At 45.5% G+C, this 20,127-nt stretch overlaps 1 protein-coding gene across 4 annotated transcripts in view; it reads right to left on the minus strand.

Annotated features, from left to right (window-relative positions):
- The window catches only part of epha6 (eph receptor A6), a 203,277-nt gene that overhangs the window by 39,731 nt on the left and 143,419 nt on the right, over window positions 1-20,127 (minus strand). Inside the window, exon 7 of one of the 4 annotated variants that reach the window (XM_064310578.1) lies at window positions 8,517-8,615. The exons of the other annotated variants lie outside the window; for them this stretch is intronic. Within the exon in view, the coding sequence (XP_064166648.1) occupies window positions 8,584-8,615 (32 nt within the window). The 3' untranslated portion in view covers window positions 8,517-8,583. Of the gene's footprint in view, window positions 1-8,516; window positions 8,616-20,127 lie in introns of those variants that run through there. 4 annotated transcript variants of the gene reach the window in all.

Genomic DNA, 20,127 nt, shown 5'->3' on the forward strand with positions numbered 1-20,127 from the left:
AGGAAAATTTCAACAGAAACCAAAACTAAAGAGAAATCCCCCAGAATGGGCACTAGCTGCTCTTAAAGACACAGCATCACGCGGAGGGCAGAGGAATCCTCAGAGCACAGCGCGGCTGCAGCGTACTGAGCAAAGCCCAACGCTGCGACTCTGGACACCGCTTTTTCACTCCCTCCATTTTTCACCAGCAGCCAGACTGGCCATCGCAGTGCAGGGGATCCTCGGGGAGTCTGGCTTCCACTCGTCAGACTTGTCAAGGCCTCGCGCCTTCTCAAAGGTTCTGCCCTCCAAAGACAGACCGCAGTCATTTTCACGCGACTGATGCTGCTTAATAACAGACTCCAACCTCGCCCGACTCAACCGGAAAACCACGGCTAATGAACCTGTAATCATCAGACCTGAAAGGAAGAGACTGACTCAGAGGCTATCGTTGCTATGGGTCAACGCCTTGAATTACACCAAACCACAATAAAAATGATCAAACAAAAGGGAGTGGCTTCACTTCACAGGATGCCTGGCACAGCCTGCGGACACTAGGAAAGCCACCTCACAGGTAATTTCACTCTTTTGGTAAATATAAAACAGAGAAACACCTTCAGGTTTCATTCGTCAGTTTAAAGAGGATTACCTCTCTGAAACCCCCCAGTAATGAGGTATTAGTGGCAGACGCTCAGGCTGGTCACATTATCGATGTAGCTTTAAATGACTTTGCCCTTATTACAAAGGATTCCATTGAAGGTGTTCCAGTTGATTCCTCCTTGATCCAAATTTGAATTAAATTTCTTTTTTTACCATCTAACCTTCTTTGTTTTTCATTACCAGGTGCATTTAGAGATTCAAGGGACAGCCCATCCACCTGGATTTCCACCAAAAAGCTTATCTAATATGGCTTACGCGCTGCATAATTACTCCTGCTAAGCAGCCCCACATCATTCCATCTCTGCACTTGGCAGAGGTGAAATATCACAGGAAGAGATGCAGCAGTTATGCTAACGATGCAACAGAATATGATGTGGTTTGTATGCAATAATTTAAATCAAGATTCACTTCAAGTGGCACATCACAAGTTGCATACAGTACTGTGAAATTTGCCCCCTTCCTGAATGTTTTCAGATCTTTAGACAAAATGTAATATTAGACAAAGGGAAACTGAGTTAACACAAATCAAATTTTTCACATGGGTGATATGAGAGTTTGATAAAGGAAATTTAAAAAATGTGTTTTGTGTTTACTCAGGTTCCCTTTGTCTAATTTAGCAAGATCTGAAACCATTCAGTGTGACAAATATGTGGTATTTACTGTATAATTTATATATGTAGGTATCACCGTGGTGTACAGTAATAAGGGTACACAACAAACATGTAAAACTATGAAGTAACCACACCCTGTTGGTTGCAAAAATTTCCATATTTAACATGTCATTTAGTTACTACAGGTACTGCTATAAAGATTACATTATACTTGCAGGGGTAAAATGAGGAGCCCGGACACTACTACAGATATCAAAGACACTTCAGCTCAGAGAAATCATCTGCTTCAGATCAATGTGCATGAACTTTGATTCCAATAGGATTCCAAGAGAGACAATTAATTCACCAAAACACCAATGAGAGTCTCACTGGCAGGTCCCATTTGATAAGATATTGGAAGCGTGGCATTGCGGGATGAGGTTGGCCTTTGTGCATTTGCACAAAAAAATACATGGATGCAAAATTGGACAGCATGATTGGGTAAACTCAATTAAATGAGTTAATTACACGCCCCTCCCTACCTCCTCCCCCCCAACAGCTACAATACTGAATCCCCCGGCATGGCATGGGGAGGCCAAACTCCCCTGTCTGACAGAGAGAAATGCAATTAAACCATGCCCTTCATGACCGTGGGGACTCTGGTCTGCACCTCCCACATGCCCACCCCCCAACCAGCACTCCAAAAGTAGAGGGACGTGGGAAGTTAATGAGTCAAAACCTTATTAACCTTTGAAGCAAAGTCGTTTAATACGAGTTCCTGTGATATCCGCACTCCCAGCACTTGCAGAGGTGCTGTGGTGTGGGGTTTTTCACCGCTCAATGTGACGGAGCATAATTGGACTTCTCTCACCACAGCCCAAGACCTCATGCTTTCCTCCCCCGCAGGTTTACCCCTCCTTTAGCTGTCCTTGTCAATTAAGATAGTGAGGGTAGAGGAGAGTACAGCCCCCACATCACGCTGCTCTGTTCCAAACTTGGGGTTCCAAGCTCTCTGCTCCCACAAACTTGTCTCTTATACCCTTTTTTCCTTCTACACAATATCACTTCTGAAATAGCACTTTCAGCTCCCCCACCACTAGAATGGCTATCCTTGACCCCCCCTGCCCTGAAAAATCAATCTCGCTGAGGACCAAGGCAGCCTGTGCGTTTTTGATGACTGACTTAAAGCTGCAGTGGAAAATTGTATCTCTTTTTGGGAATGTAAAGCCATTAAGAATACCCAGGAGGTGAAGGAGAGGGGTGACCGAATTCCATCCGAAGGGGGTATGTATAAAGAGGTGCTGAGAAAAATCAGTTCATTAACGGAAGGGTAACCTGTTAGCACACGGTAAGGGTGATGCTTTGAAACAGGGATATGTCCTCTCCTGGCCTCCAGAAATGACCTTGAAGGCGGGTGAAGTTAACCATTCAACCATGCTTCTATAATGTAAGAAAGGTTCTGAAATGTGTGACTCCTTAAGATTGCAGTCACAGCAAAACTGTGAGTAGGCTACTTTAGGATTAGGAGTAGACAAGATTTAGGATTTTTCAAGTCAATATCTTTCAAGTTCTCACTCTCTTGATGTATGACCATAAGATTTACTGTGGCTTTAATTGAGCTTGCAGGATGTTCTTACCAAGTACACATCATGGATTAATGTAGGGGGGTATTCAAATTTTCTATTTCTTGATAATATTGATCTCTATACATATTGTGTACACATGTGAACTCAATTAAAACCATATGTAAAACCTAATGTCACAGCATAAAGGGAAACATGTTTGTTGAGAAGCATTTCAAAGAATAGCTTGTAACTATGTGTACTGAGATCAGTGAGACATGCTTGGGCCAGACCAGTGCAGTGAATGAAGTCACACTCTCATGGCGAATCTTCCCTGGCTGGCTGACTAGGCGTGGCCCTACTTCTCGCCGCAGTGAACGCTCTTTCTCCCAGTCATGTCCAATTCATCACGCGGGCCAGCCGGACACCGCCGCGCGTCCTGCTGTAGCTGCCAGTAAATTAAAGCAATCAGTCACGGTGCAGAGGGGCCGCAGTCGACCCCTTCGTATTAGATAAGTGAGGGGAATCAGGACCAGCGCGACCCTCCGAGCCCCTCTTGTACCAGGGCGGGTGACTGGGGGGCGGGGGGGGGGACAGGGCAGGGTACATCCGAAGACCGAAGTTGTATTCTTTAATTGGGGGCGCCTCTAACGGGCACACCGGTCCGTGTTCTCCTTAAATGGTAATTTGGAAATGCAATGAGGTGTTGCATCGGGATGGGCAAAGCCCTGGCCCAGACCGGCCCCGCCACAATCAATACTCATTTACCCCCTTTCTCAGAAGTAATTAAAGAGAGGGATGGAATTATCTGGCCAGTGCCGATTTCTGCCCCCAGATCCATTCCACGCCAGCGCTTAAGTGCTTTATTAGGGAATCCTTTCAGCGGACGGGGGCGGGCGGGGGCGGGCGGGGCCTGGCGAGGGGCCGTAAATCACACGGGGGGGGGGGGAACAGGACAGCGCGACGGCCTGATTCTTCACAGAGAGCAATAAAAGGGGGAACTTGATTCTGCCGCTGCATGGCTAATGGAACAGCGTGTTCCTCTCAATAAAAAAATGGATCTGTCTTTACGGCTTGGAAAAAGCTGAAATGAAACACAAGCCCCGCCGCCCCTCCCCAAATATGAATCTTAAGCATCTATATTTGTGCCCCTCCACAGGCCTTACGATACATTCAGAAACTGTGAAACCCCTGCATTGGCCCTACTTGAGATGTTTAAGGTGAACGGTATGGAAGTAAAAAGGTGGTTTCTCTCTTTTTTGTGCTTTGAATGGGGGAAAAGCATTGTGACTACATACACAAAGCTCTACTGTGCCAGAGGGACCAAAGATTTAAAAAGTCAGCTTAACTGCGATCTGGCCAATGGGAATTGAGACAGACGTGCCATTGTGAGTCATCTACACTGCGTTAAAAAGGAAACACCAACAAGAGCCTCATTGACTTCATAACATAGCTGTTCACTCGCTGCAACTCTGCACAATTCCAAAGGTAGCAATGATATTTTATGTGTGAGTAAATATGACTCTGGAAGGAGAGAGCGGAATATAAATGCTCGTAGGTGTTTAATTTAACATAATAGACCTGTGGGGATTGGAAAGTTGTGCCGCTGTAACATTTTGTCAAAACTGAAGTAAACTGATTGTTGCATTCATAAAATAAACCATAGCCCTTTCACATTTAAAGAAACAATACTTGCAGACTCTCAAACAACTTTTTTAAAATTAAAGTAAAGCCTCTGTCACAGTCTGAGAAACTATTAATCAAATCCTCTATTAATGAGCCAATCCTTAAAATAGGACAGACATTAGAAAGGAAAGGAAATTGTCTCCACAAAGGAAATGATTGCTGATAAAAAGTGCATATAAATCATTTTGTACAGTAGAAACGCTGATGGCCAATCACCCTACCATTGTTCTTGGTACATTTCAAAAGGATTAAAACAAATAAAACCTTGGTAACTTCTCTCACTGAATTGTCATATTGCCACAGTTATTTTCCTCATCTACCCTCTTAGCTTGTATTTTACTTTTTAGAACACAAGTCTATTTGATGTGTCATCATTGTCTACCGTCTAGAGCAGCGTGCTTCAAACCGTTTTTCCTGTGGGCCAGTCTTATTTTAAACTGCTGCTTCAAACCACATATTTTTTACACACATAATGACTTAAGATAAAAATGAAGACTTATTGTGAGTTAACAAAGAAGACTAGACACATTGTTAAAATATACATGGCTATTGCTTTCTATAGTGGAAGGAGATATTCTTACATTGTTCAGGCGCAGACCCTGATAGTCTGTTTCCTCATGACCTGGAAAGCTGTTTCAAGTGCTGCTCCTGATATTAGCGAAAAATTAGCATTTGACCAATTTCAATCAATGCCCCTCTCTCTCTCTGTCTCTCTCTCTCTCTCTCACACACACACACACACACACACAGAGCACAGAAATATTACAGCACTATATTGCTGCGGAGCTGAAGAACATTTTAACAATGCTTCTATAATGTATTTGCAATGAAAAAGAAAGTTAAAGGCAGGCCCCTAAAGATCTCAGTCTCAGGGTTGTAGTATCACACCACAGGGCCTTCTGATTATGCAAAAAACAATGAACTCTCTTCCTCTGACCCCTGTCTTGCCTCAGCAGGTTTCTCTCCAAAAGATGCGTTCCACCCTACATTCCCCACTCTGCATGCCAGTTCAGCCACACAAATAAATAAAAATGCCACACATGCTTTGGTCTAAACGGTGCTGAATGGGTGTGCATGCAGATGATGAATGGCATTATGGGGCAGAGCTCTCTGGCCCCGAGGGACCGTGGCCAGCGCCCGGCTCACGGCTCGCCACGAACCCCGGTGAGCACAAGCGTCATGCAGCCCTTGTTTACCCCCCCCCCCACATTTGGGCCTTGTTGTGAAGATGAAATGGACGGCGCTGGGTGTGGGAGTGGCGTGGAGACGCAGCATCATGCTGCTGGCGCAGACGCGCGAGTTTGGCGGTGCGGGCTGGCGGTCTGTGCTGGGGCGTGTCGGCCTGGCGATCTCCGGGCCCGCCAGGGCTCCTTCCAGGCCCCAGATGGCCGGTTCCAGACGCTGCCCGTGCCTGGCCCCTCACAGGGCAGAGAGGGTCAGGGTAAGGCCAAGGAGACTACCACACAAAACACCCACACCTCTCTTTTGGCTCCAGCCCCAGATCTCAGGTGTAAAGCGCTGGCCCTCGGGACTCCCCCCCCCCCCCCAAGTCCTCTCAGAGCCCCTTCCCCCCTCCAACTGCACCCTGTCCTCCTGGCAGCCGGAAGGGCGGGGCTGGGGGGTAGCTGCCAGTGACAGACGTGCATGGGGACCCAACAGATGTGAGGGGCTGCTTTGCCCGGGCGTGCCTCCACGCTGCCCCCGGAGGCCAGGCTGGGGCTCGCTGACACACGGCCCGTCCGCTCCGCTTGCAGCACAAATGACCCCGGCCTCCTCCTGCTCATGAATATCCTCCCATAACAAGCAAGGGCACCACTGGAATAACAAACAAGTCCATCACAAGCAAGTGAAGAGCCTGCTCTCTACTCTAATAGTTTTCTACTGTTTTGTAACAGATGTTTGGAATTACTACATTACATGGACACAAAAAGGCTTCTAATTCAGAAAAGAAATCATCAGAGGGGACTGCATTATGCATAGAATCGCTGCTTACTTCCAGGTGGTGTACATGCTACAATGTTTATGGGTTGCTTGCAATCTGTGTCCGATGATGGTCTACAGACTTTAAAGGGAGATTAGTGATTAACTATAGCGCTTACCACAGTTGTGCCTAAGACTCTCTGCATGTGTAATAATATTGGAATACATAATGTCTCAGGAAATTAATCGATAAAAAATGAGTTCCTTCCAAAGCGCTCACAATCACTTTCTCATTAAGGTCCTTTACCTGTGTAATAAGTCACCCATAAAAATTTCAATAGTACCGTACTTATATATTACCTATGCATTAGCATTACTGCTCAAAACACTTATGTTCAGCATCGCTGTGAGATATCCAGCCAATATTTCAGTGCCTTGAAAAGCCAAAGTGACACGTTTTTAATGGGGGCTCTCTGGCCAGCTGGACTTGCCATTATTTCACCATTCATCCGGCTAAGCAATAATATTCAACATCTGCTGCAGCCTCTCGTAATTCAACAGGTAATTATGAAGCCATAAATATCAAGCCGCCTCCCTCACGCAAGCGCTCGACCTTCAGGATGCAAACTTGGCGTGCGTGTGGCAGCCACCGCCGGAAGAGCGCGCCGGGCTGACAGATCAATGAGTGTTCTACGGGGACGAAGAGCGCAATCGGATGAGTCGGGGGGGGGTTGCTCCTTCTGCTGGTTGCTCGCTGCACACAGACTGAGAAAGCAGCCTTTCACATTCTCCCATTCGGCTGAAAAGGGAGACGAACCAAAGGTCCGTCACTTCTCCACAAAGCGAACCGTAACCTGGAAGTGATTCAGCATGGCATCTCGGCTGTGCTGTCTGTCGGTACGGCGGGCTCTGAACAGCTCCGGTGCGGTTTGAAGTGCCGGCAGGAAGCGTCCGCGATGGGGCACCCCCAGGGCCTGAAGAGGAGACTCGCTCATCTGCGTAATGCGCCACTCATCACTGTTTGGGCTGTCGGTGCGACCCTAAGTACTGTTTACTGCAGTATCGCCTATCGGCGGCTCATTCTAATTGTAAGCGATACCTGTTTACGTCTCGTTAGCGAGTAATGCGTGTGAGGGGGCTGCGGACGGCGGCTGGGATAGAGCCGTCTGCACCGCGGTGTAACTTAATCACAGCCTCTGATGCCTCATCAGTCTGCGGCTCTTCCTGCTTTTATTCCCTCCCCACCATCGCTCAGCACCCCACCCCCTGCTCCAGGGGGTGGAGCCTCCCTCCTGGCCCATTTCCTTTATAGACAGAGCACACAGACAGAGCAGGGCCATGAAGTTCCCCACTCCATGCAATAACACAGAGCAACAACACATGTACTAATCTTTCCATTTGGCCAGGATTAAAAAAAAATAAAAATATACAATATTGAGGCAAGCAATGTGCACTTCCCATTGTAGTCTGGAAACATAAAATAAATAAAAATAAATTACAAAAAATATAAATATAAATGTATTCAAACCAGAGCAATAAATTCTCTCTTAATCCCAATCCTATAATACACTCAATATCAAAAAACGTAAACCTGTTACAGCAGATTGAAATTATCAGGACACTGCATAGTTTGGCAATGCTACTGTACTAGGAAAGCTGGAAAATAAAGTAATCTTTTGATTTCAATGAAATATCAAATCAGGCTCATAAAATCTGAGCCAAAGTTAGCAGCTTTGATTCTCACGTAGGGCACTGCTCCCGTACTGAACCTGATCGCCTCAGTAAAACTCACATACAAAGTGCACAATGTAAGCTAATTTAGCAAATATAGCAGAGGCTGAGACTCAACCAGGCTCTTAATGACACGTACCACTTCATCAGTTCAGCGAGGGGTGCATCTAACTACGGACCATCAGTGAAGCTGGCACCTTCAAACTGAAGGTTTTTTTGTGGAAAGGGAATGTTACCTTATGTTAAGAGACCACTTCATGACTCCTGGTTGCCCCACGTGCCAATCCCATAACCTCCAGCTACGAGGGTTGTTCACCTCAGCCGTGCTCGGTGCCCCATTCCTGACAGCCCAGATACTTCCCTCAGAGAGTGAGAGCACAAGACAGAGGAGTTTTGTGGTAAGCGGCTTCTCTGAGCCCCGAACACACCATTCCTTTCTATTTCTGCCCGATCCATCAAAAGCAAGGCTGGAGATGAAAGGACAGTCCTGAAGATGGAAATGAAAGCAGGCAGTGAGAGGCATTATGGGAGCAGAGAGAGGCATTATGGGCAGGTTGAAGGCTGCATGCGCTGTACTGAGCATCGCATTATGCAAACCTCTCTGTTCTATTGTGACTTTAGCTGTGCTCTCCTTTCAGCACCAAAAAAAGAGAAAAATATGACGAGCACATACCCGCTGCTTGTTTTACAGAGGTTGCTTATAGCCATTACTGTGCCCTTTAAATGATACACTGGTCATACATTTTCAGTGTGAAAAACAAAAAACTAATTCAAAGAAAAGTTTTTTGTATGCCGTGTGTAACCGCACTCACAGCTGAAAGCTTCCAGGTGCAATTTTGGCTGCGCAGGACCAGGCAAGGTGAAAGTCGTGACAAAGGCCTGACTGGCTGAAACAGTAAATGTGCTCAGGACAACTCTGCTGCGTGCTCCTTTCGGATCATTCCACACTTGCCTGGAGCCAGTGCTGTTTTCAGATATGTCACATATGCTCCATTTTACATCTTCAGATGTGATTAAAATCTGGGCTCTGTGTCCATCTGACGGGCTGATTTCCACCTGCCAGGTGAAAATTTCCACTGGAAACTGGGCATTTCACCCAATGGCTGGAGCTGCATTGCATTACACAACTGAAGGGGGTGGGGCAGCATGTAATACATAGGCTATATTCATATACTGTATATGCCTGTTTAAATTTTAATAGACATAAGTTTCCCTAAGACTCGGGTTGAATTATGATTTGTGTGCCTCATTCAAAAAGACCTTGAGTGCACCTGTTTATCGGTTTCATTAATATTTTATAATTTTACAGGCGTCCCCTTAGCATAGATTCATGATGCCGTTTATCAACACCGCATTTTTATTGGCATAGCAACTGCTCTGTTGACCGATGCTCTCTCTGCCTGCTCTTACTGCAGGCGAATAGGAGAGCAAGGAAGAGCCATGAGCAACCAATGAGGTTAAAGGTGGGTCAGGCAGAGGGTGTAAATCAAAACAGTCTGGACTGTCGTATCCATCACAAATAATGGTGTTGATGCATCAGGACAAAGCGAAGCATGGACGCACAGAGGAGCGAACACACCATTAACTCAGTGAAGGACGAGGCCGTATTTATACCAGAATACCATTTCCACACTTACATTCGTCATATTGCTGTATTCACCCCCCAAGAACGGCTAAGAAAAGGACATTCAGAGTAGAGCAAGATTGGTCTTACCAGACCAATGTTAGGTAAGCAATGCTGTCAAACATGCTGCTTTATATAAAAACTAAACTGAACAGATAGTGAGAAACAGTGGCAACAATAATGCCATTTTAAAAAGGTGCATGCATACACATTGGCCCAGTCGACCTGCACCTCAGATCCAGCAGGACAAACATGACATCCATGAGAAAGTCCACTGACGCACTTAGTGAATGGAAAAGTATGCCTGCTGTCTCAAGTGTCATTCCATGATATCCCATAAATCCTCAATTGGGCTCAAACTTGGTGGATGACAAGGCCATGAAGTATGGATAAAGGGACTGCTGTAACAAGGGCGATTACTCAGTACCGTTAAGTCAAACAAAATTACATGTACTTTTCTTTCTAACGGTAGAACTACACCCAATCTTTGCCACTCAAAATGCACCACCATGATCATGAACCACCTGCCCAGGAACATAAAAGATTAGAGGTTTTCTATCTCTGGAATAAACTCCATTTTAACAGTGGGAAAGAACAGCCAGTTTCCCTTTTCGAGGCTCTTTAAAAAACACATTTTTTCTGATTTTTTTAATTTGGATTTGCATTCATTCGATTTTATTATTTAAATATGTTTTTGGTTTTAATATTGTTTAATCATTTTTAATGATCATATTCCTCTTTGTTAGTTGCTGTATTAATATTTATTCATTTCATCCTATTTTTATTGTTTGAAAAGCACTTTGAAACTCCATATACTGAAAAACACTATATGAATAAAGCTATATTTATAATGCCATTACACATAATTACAGAAGCATTACAGAACTCCACAGAACCTAACATTTTTCTCTCCCTTACCTTTATGCAAGCTCTTTTCGAGCTCTTAACACTTGGAAGGCAGGTGGGGTAGGCTGCTCAAAATGTAGTTCGCCTTTTTTAATATCACTTTACTGACTGGTTATCTATGTTTGTGAAGGAGTGTTAATTATACATTGCATTCTGCACAATACAATTTCATCAGATATTGTGCTTTGATTCATACTTAATTCAGAGATACAGTACAGCACATTTGCAAAATATATTATCACATTTTTTTTTTCATTCAATTATGCTTTAGCCATAAAAAGACATGGTCTGGTAAGTTTGTCTATAAATGCAATGCCTTCAAATGATTGCTATTGGGGATTCACTATTGTGTTTTCAACTCGAGCTTCTGCAAAACAGCACTATGTCTTAATCATAACATAGCACAATGATGTTAAGTTCCCCCCATCCTTTCTTGAAGAAATGTTTCTTCATATTTATCCTCGGAAACTCACTGTATGCAAAATCCCCGCCTTACACTAAGAGCTTCTGCCAAAATAGCAGAGGATTTTAAAGGTTAGGAGAACAGTCTTAAAAACACATCCGTTTGGGTGAAGATCCCACTCAGTATAACAGCTTTCCAACATTATCATTTATCTTGGAGCTGTGGGAACAGGAGAGTTTGTGGCTCACAAAAAGCCCTGGCCTTTAGAAAGAGCCGTTACAGGTGGCCCTGTGACCCATTCGAATGTCAGAACCCGAGGAGATTAGATTGTGCATGGCATACATAGCAGGACTGGATCAGGAGCGCAGGCAGCCACTGGGACAGGGCCAAGGAAAGGCAGCTATTCCCATGAGCGCAGGGGCGGAAAGCTCCGGAACCCCGGAGAGGAGGAGCGCACAGACGAGAGGGGTGGGCGGAGGTGTGAAGGTGTTCAGGCTGCCAGTGCTGGAGAGACTCCCTCCTGAGCCTGTCGTCCATGCTGAGTGTGTGGGCGATGAACATACATGTAGAGACAGGGACTGCATGGCATGAGAGCATAGAGAGAGAGACTGTGTGTGTGAAGTGGAGTACAAAGAGTGTGCGTGTGTGGTATATTGTGGGGGTACAGAGGGAGTGTGTGTGGAGTAAAGGAACAGAGAGTGTGTGAGTGTGGTTTAGAGAGAGTGTGTGGAGTGCGGTACAGAGCGAGAGAGTGTGTGTTTGTGAGGGAGAGAGTATATTTGTGAGTGACTGTGAGTGTGTGTGTGTATGCGTGTGTGTGTGAGTGAGTATGTGTATATGTGAGCATGTGCATGACTCCTCCCTGTCCTGGCTCTGCATGCCGGGAGGAGACAGCGCAGCCTCAGAAGGGAGTGTTCTGGCTCTGGGGCGCGCTGTCTCAGACACACAGCTGTAATGAATGCATTTTCCCCTCTTAATCACACCGGGGCCCTCCCTGCACCCCTGCATCAGCCTGAAATAGTGCAGCCCTCTCCTGACAGAACTCTGACAGGACAAACACCCGGCACCCTAAATCTCTCATCACTTTCCTCGACAGCCCTGTGTAGCATTTATTTTACACACTCAAGGCTAAACACCTTACTGAGAATAACTCAGGCTAATACGGTTCAAAGTTGTAATGCTGTTCAGTTATCCTGTAGAATAATATGAACTCATTAATGATTAAAAAATCATTAATGCATCCTTACTAAATTCATTGCCAAATGTAATCCAACATTTAAAACTAAAGGTTATTAAATGCAGCACAAACCAAGGTTGGTGAAAGTGATGGAATTCTTTGCAAGGTCACAATATGTACTGTTCCACCCACACGTGCACTCAACATGCCTGCGCATGCACACACACACACACACACGTGCGCACGCACGCACACACACACATGCGCACACACACACACACACATGCGCACACACGCACACACGCACACACACACACACACACACACACACACACACACACACACACACACACACACACACACACACACACACACACACACACACACACACACACACACCAGGATTGTCCAGTGGTGTAGCCAGTGCCGCCCTGCTGGTCTCTAATTTGCGCAGGCCTGATTCATCTGCTGTATATAAAGTGCTCTGACAGTGAATTCCACGCTAGGCTGCCCCGGGGAACAGGAAGCACACAGATGAATCAGACAGAGTCCAGGGGGGGCCAGCCTCCATTTCCTTACGTCTGTGTTACCCTGCTGTCGCTTCCTCAGGCTTTTTCTCTCAGGGACATTGCTACTTAAGTCTTAATTTCAATCACGCTAACGGTGCAAATGACTGAGCGAGCAAATGAAAGCTGCAGATGAGAGAGTGGATGTAGGGCAGAGGGCTCTGTGGCTTCAGTCTGGCCAATCGTCCTGCAGAAGCCCTCAAAGTGACCATTATCCAAATCCCTACACCCTGTGTGCCCCAACGCCAAGGTCAATGACCACTGTGCAGGAGGAGAGAGCTCCATCCGCCCGGTCTCGCCCACCCCTCGCTTTAATAGATAAAAACAAAAAAACAGAGAATGATGTGAGAAAGGTGAAACAAGACAGAAAAACGGTGCTGTGGAGCGTGAGGCTTTAAGGAACACGGAATAAAATGAACCAGAGTCACAAATCGGGCCGTGCTGACAGTTACCCTGCTGGGCTTGTCATTTAGGCCATCAGCCAGAGGGATGGGGAGCGGGGCAAGGTCCCGGGTCCCACTCTTCTGTCTCTGACTCCCGTCTCTGGGGGTGTCGGGTGAGCTGTCTCCTCACCAACCCATCGCCTGTGCACCCCCCCACCCCCCTGACAGGGACCACCATCTTTCCCCTCCACCTGTCAGGGACACCATTCCTCAACATCTCTGGACGGGCGAAGCTGAAATGCTCGACCCCCCCTCCCCCAATCCTTCTTTCAAGGTCTCACTCTCTGCTGTCTACCTACAGAAGTGCATCATGGGTCACAGCGCTCTTTGGCTGAAGGTTGAAAACCAGTCATTTGCTGTCACAAACTCCAGAGAGGAAATATGTGCACACAGTAGATAGGATTGCACTCCGATTGGCTCTCATGATCTTCTTGTGTTTGTGTTAATATCCTGTTTCCATCCAACCTCATTACATAATGCAGGGTCCATTATTCTGCCAACTACCTCTCTCAGTTTTCGGGATGTTTGATTTGCGATCCCCAGTATCAAGGATATTGAATTATGCAATCACCAGGAAACATTGCATAGTAGAGCCACTGCTTATCACAAAAATGATATGCAAGATTCATACAGGATTATTATGAGCAGAAAGAATGCATACTCAAAAGCATGGCAAAAAGCATTATCCACTCTGAAATGCATTTGCACTTTTAAACATGGAGAGCGAAGAGAAGTGAACGAAACGCTGCCTCATTTGAATGAAATGGAAGCATTCAATGGTAAGAAGGGATGATTCCATGACAGCTGGGGCCATTTGTAGGAACGCGAGTGTGTAAAACATTACAGCCAGTTCAGCTCGACGCAAAATTCATAATGTGGGAGATTTAGCGGCTGCTTTTTATGGCGCGTTTACCGCTGCGGTGCCGCGACTGAGCGGGAAACGGCCGCTCGTGTCCGGGGGGGTACTGCTTTCCCCCGCAGCGTCACCCCCCTATACTGTGACTGCTCCTGGCAGGGAGAAGAGGGAACATGCAGATTAAAAAAGCAGAGTGAGGACAGAGGCCGCTGGCACCCTACGTCCTGCAGCCATTTTGTGTCGTGCTGCCGCAGACCCCCTCAGTTAAGCGGCTGTGTGCCGAGCGAGTCCCCTGTGGAGGAGGTCATGGCCGTATCCCCGCCCGGCTGACCAGGAGGCGCCGATTCTGCCTGCGCGGTTACGCGTGCCGTTTAAATGCCGGGCTGCCGACAGACACGGTGATGGGGAGGGGGGCTTCTATTCCAAACACGCGCTTCCATGCAGACCAGACGCGTCCCAGAGGGCCGGCTGCAATAATGCTTTAATAGTGGGAACATCAATAATGCACGCTCTTAACGCCCCACTTTGTGAGCCCCGCCGCAAACAAATAAAAACAGCTGCTGCTGCAGCGCGCCGGACACTGAACACGCTCCGCTCGGCTCTCTCTCTCTCTCTGATCCATAAAGCAGACAGAATTCATCAATGCTACAGAATGAAGAATTCATGGCTGTTTGTGCAATGCACAGCAACCCCTGGAAATAAGCATTAACTAATAGGCTGTACCTTGCACGTTGGGTAGGACAGCTGCATGGATAACAACTGTTGAGAATGTGGAAGCAAAGCAGAGCACATAATAGCTCTGTGAATTCTCTCAGAGCTCAATTCAACTGCTGCAGCACCAACAATGGCCACCCTAATTATTTTGTAACCAATTTACCACAGCAGATTTTTTTTTCTGAATTACTAGAACCATGGCTTCATTTTGTCCGTTGAAGCTGGAGCATTTATTTTTCTTTTAGCCTCAATCTCTTTTTTGTTAATCTACTCAGTCTGAACTGCAGTGAGAAGGAGGCTGGGTTGCTGGAGAGAACTGGAAGAGTCTGGCTTCCAGACTTTTCCCGCTCTTTGCCTTCCTTCTCTTTGACCTTCAGGAGCCCCATGTCGACACCGTTTCCTCAATCAATTTCATGGGGTATGACTGCAACTCAGCTGAGCGTAAACACGTGTTATTTTTTCTTTCCGTTTTTTGGAAACCATTTTTATTCTGGTGTTACAGTCCCTCTCCTCCTGGCGCACACACAAGAGTAATGCATTCTGTGCTATCTACACATCGTCAGTCCAGGACCTTTAATTCCCTGCACATTAATCCTTGAGTGATTTTCAATTCTACATCTCGGAGATTTATCCGTTTCTCTTTCTACTCCTCCTCTTCATCTGTCCCTTTTTTTTGCTTTAAGTGTAGTCTCTTTCGACCAAGAGGCCTTTTGCCACAAAGTCCAATTTCATGCCAAGTGACATCCTATTTGTGCAAGGCAAAGCACAGATGCCTATTCTGAATCACTTACCAAGTTAAAGCATTGCCCTGAAGTTTCATTTGTCAGGCCTTCTCTGTCTTATGTGCCTCACATGCAGTAGCAGTAGCATATGAGCGCTGGTAATTAATGGAAACTGTAATGGTGCCATGGAAAAATAACACCCAGGCATAAAATATGTGATTTTACGTATTAAGGCCACAAAATACCTTCACTCAGAATCCTTTGGTATTACAAATGTAAAGGAATCAAATCAAATAAAACAAACAGTAAGGCAATACAAAGCTCCACTTTAAGCACAAATTAAATGAGAACACAGTTTCTAATTTTCCCATAAGAGGAAACCGAGGCGCTAAGTTCAAGAAAGGGACTGGACACAGGAGAATGAACACGTCTTTGGTTTCTTTAAATGGTGCAGTTCCATCATGCTAATTTCTTCTTCTGTTCGAGCATTATGCAAATCAGTTGACCCCTGCCCTCTAATATTTTGATAACAAAAGATTTTTGTGCACATACACACACAATTCCAAACACAGCCCAGCTCATCTTGATGTTATGTGAGGTATTCAATCGTTTTCCAAAGAAGTGCAATCAATATCCCGATTCCATCACTGCGCCTTCTTTATTAAAGTACGATATCAAAAACAAATATGTCAAGACACTCAATTTACTAATGTCATTTTATTCCACGTATGGTTGAGAAGAGGAGGGAATCTTGTGAATCCAGGAACAAAATGCTGCATTGTTTCAATGTTTTTGACACATTAGGTGTTTCCTCTGGAGAGTAGTGAGTTCATTAAGCATCATTAAGACCTAGCACCTTTATTATGGGGATGTCCCAGCACAGCAGCCTCTGTTTTAACCTTGAACCACCTCTCAGCCTGGCGTTTCCCATAAAAATTCAATGTACACAAAGCAGCGGCTGCATTATGCAAACGCTGAAAAGGCTCAAAGCCCTGTCAGTCTCAGGGCCTCAGACGTGCCTTTCCCACTGTTTCCCTCAGACACCGGCATTATCTGAAATACTTGTGTGTGTGAAATGTTTGAATTACAGTCTCCTTTCATCTCATTCCAATTGCGCTGGGACTTCATAACTGACACAGGTGAGTGGGGAGAGTGACGTGCTCTAGTGGTTGCAGAGTGGGGGAACGGCTGAGATGACTCTTTCTGCCAGATTTATGGAGCCTGGGAACTGTGGAGATTAAAGTACTGGGAGAGAACTTTGGTGAGGGATACAGAAATTCTAAAACTAAAAAACACAGGAAGCAGGGGTACTGCTGATGGGAGGCTCAAGAGAGTCTTCAGATCTTTGGAGACACCCAGGCTGATAATGTGTACAGATTCCACACACTGCATACAGACATGATGCACTGTATCCAGACACACTGCATACAGGCACCACAGACTGTATACAGGCACCACACACTGCATACAGGCACCACACACTGCATACAGGCACCACACACTGCATACAGGCACCACACACTGCATACAGGCACCACACACTGCATACAGACACCACACTGTACATTTCAGACAAGGCCCTCTTAAGACAGCAGCTACAGTACTGCACTGCTCCCACAGTCAGACTTGCAGGTGGAGAGAGGCACAGGCACACAGACCAGCACGGTTCTCCTTTGTCCTCTATGAGGAGAGAACTTGGTCTCTGCATTATAGTCATGCTGCAATCTGCCTTTTGCACCGCAACCCTGCTCCTGTGCCTTCAGATCAAGTGCTGTGACGAGATTTTCCAACAGAACTGACCTTAAAGCAACTCTTCTTGGAGAGCAAAAGTGAAATATAGACTATGAGATGGCGTGCCCAACAGTTCATAAACTACCTGATTAAATTCACATCTGCAGACAGATATTCACGCATAGTCTAGATCAGATTTACTGGAGTATGTGATGTTCAGAGAAAGAAGCAGAAATGAACTCCACAAACCAAAAATATTCATAGAATTTTAAACTAGTACTCGGGGCTGAAGCTTGCAATAAACAGCCTTTTCTAAAGCCTATGTTAAGCATGCACCTCAAATCTGCATTGCATTTGTAAAATCTCTGAGGAGCAAGCAGGTGCATTTGCTGAATGATATTTATCAATACTTCTAGTACATCTAAATTAGTATATATAAAGTAATTATTCATTTATTTGGTGACTGGAATATGTAATACACTTAGTGTTCCCCCACAAAGTTTGAAAAGATGATGTGATTTTGATCTTGCATATCTCTTAGTGAATAGGTTCACATGGAAGGAACACAATCCTGCACTGCAGGTGTTTTTACAAGCTAATTTAGTTACATTTTTCGTGTAAATGGCAAATGGATCCGCTTGCACATTCTACACTGGTAAAGGATTCATATTTACCAGAAACAATGGTGTCACAAGCCCTCTCCTCACATACAGGGATGCAACAAAATGAACAACAGCATCAAACACGTAAACCATACTACGACATTGTGTAAAACAGTTCAGACATAAGGGCCTTTATTCTCAAATGTTCAGTCTGATTTCCATTCAATTCATCCCATTTGAATGTAATTATTCAAACATAATAACTGTTTCCACAGTCTCACACCTGAAAATGCATGCCGCTGCCTTATTTGTGCTCTCCTCTTTTCATTTCTCCTCTGCGAATCTGTTTGAAATTCTCGACATATATATCCTATTGTCTGGACATATTCTCAAATATGTGTTCATTTTTAAGCAATGGAATTTCCATTTTTTTAAAAAGGACTCCATAATTCATTCTCTTTTTGCAGTTTTCCTGTGGACTGTCTATTGTGTTTTGTTATGCGTGCCACAGACTGTGACGATGAGGGAGCTTTTTCAGATGGGCTATGTAATTATAACCTGCTTTACATAAGCACACTGCACTGGTTGTTAACTTCACGCCTACTGCAACCATATTAAATCTGCCTTTTATGAATTGTGCCCATTATCTAAGTAAATCTGGGACCTAACGTGCTTTGGGGGGAAATTTGACATGATTCACTGCTTTGTAAGGTGATCTCAGAGCACCCTCACACAAATAACACACCTGACTGCCAGTGTGTCTCCACACACGAAGCAGATGATGGGGACCCTGAGTGTGGGCTAACTCCTCCTGTGGTGGGGAATTAATTATGAGCATGCAACCCTCAACAACCTGCCACTTCCTGCTCGAGCAGAAGAAGCAATCACATCCTCCCCCCCAGGCTTTATGTGACTCGGTGAGAGAGTGCCACTCCTCCTCTGAGCCTGGCCAAGTCGCGTGTTAAATCCCACCAAGTTAAAGGTGATGCAGTCACACACACACACACACACACACACACACACACACACACACGTTAGCTTTTGTATGCAGGTTCTGAGAGGCTTAATAGTGAGGGCTCCCTCAGGGCTGAAGTTACACACATGACCAACGGGGGGCGCTTGCCATCTGGCCTGTGGTTGCACAGCAGTGAAAGAGCCTTGCGACCCAAAGCGAGTGCTGATGTGGCAGGCCTGAACGGTGGGTTGACGGGTCTATCCACAGCCCGGTGACAGAAAAGCCACAGCGAGCAGCACTCTGCCTCCACAGGGGATGTCAGCATTCTAATTCTGTCCTCCATTAAGAGGCGGCTCATTGTAAAGTGCGTGCCATGCAGGTTAGCTGCAGGGGTGCTAATCTAAGTCCCATTTTACCACCTGTCATCACCTTCCGCTATTGTGTCTGAGCACGGCTGTAGTTCAGCTTGGGCAGGAGCGAACCATTGCATCATATGAAATAGGCACTGCAGCCACGATCCAGTCAAACTCTTACGGTGAACTTAAAAGCACAGAGCAGCAATTTTACATGGGTCTGCGCACATATTCTTCATGCTCATGCTGCAACACTAATTGTAACTTTTCCTGTGGATTTGGGCAGACTGAGGCAGAGCATGTGCTCTTCTCTGAGGCATGTGATATCACTGCTGCATCTTTCTAAACTGGGGTGGACAAGAGGAGGCCACAGAGACTTGAGTTGGAGGAAGAGGCCCTTCAGCTCAACACGTGCGCCCGATCTGCAAGATGAGACATCGTCTTCCGAGCCAGCATAAAGCCTCCCTCCCTCCCTCCCTAGGCAATGCCAGAACCAGCCCTGTGGGGCTGCTGGCCACAGTGGGCTCTGGAATGTCCAGAGTCATTACCCGACCCCAGGGCCCATCCATGAACTGAAAAAGTGCCTCAACAGGATGGAACATTCAGCAGAGACCAGAGTAGAATTTAGTGTAAGCAGAATTTAAAGTTAGTTCCTCTTTTTTGTTAAAATAACAGGATTAATATTATGATTGCAAACTAATTAAAATGTTATCGTGAATAATTGCAAGGTTTTACTATTACTTGATTAACATTTTACTTGAGAAGGCTTTTGCTTAAATGAACCAATTGAAGATATGCATTTTTTTTTTTTGCTCAGAAATGATTTAGGAAATAAAACAAAGGACTCATTTACATCTGATGCAAGTGCAGACTAAGCAATCAAAGCTCATGCATTTAATAAATTATGTTATGGGGTGCAATCAGGACCAAAAATGCTAAGAAACATG

This window comes from Anguilla rostrata, chromosome 15, assembly GCF_018555375.3.
Source record: "Anguilla rostrata isolate EN2019 chromosome 15, ASM1855537v3, whole genome shotgun sequence".
Taxonomy (NCBI): domain Eukaryota; kingdom Metazoa; phylum Chordata; class Actinopteri; order Anguilliformes; family Anguillidae; genus Anguilla; species Anguilla rostrata.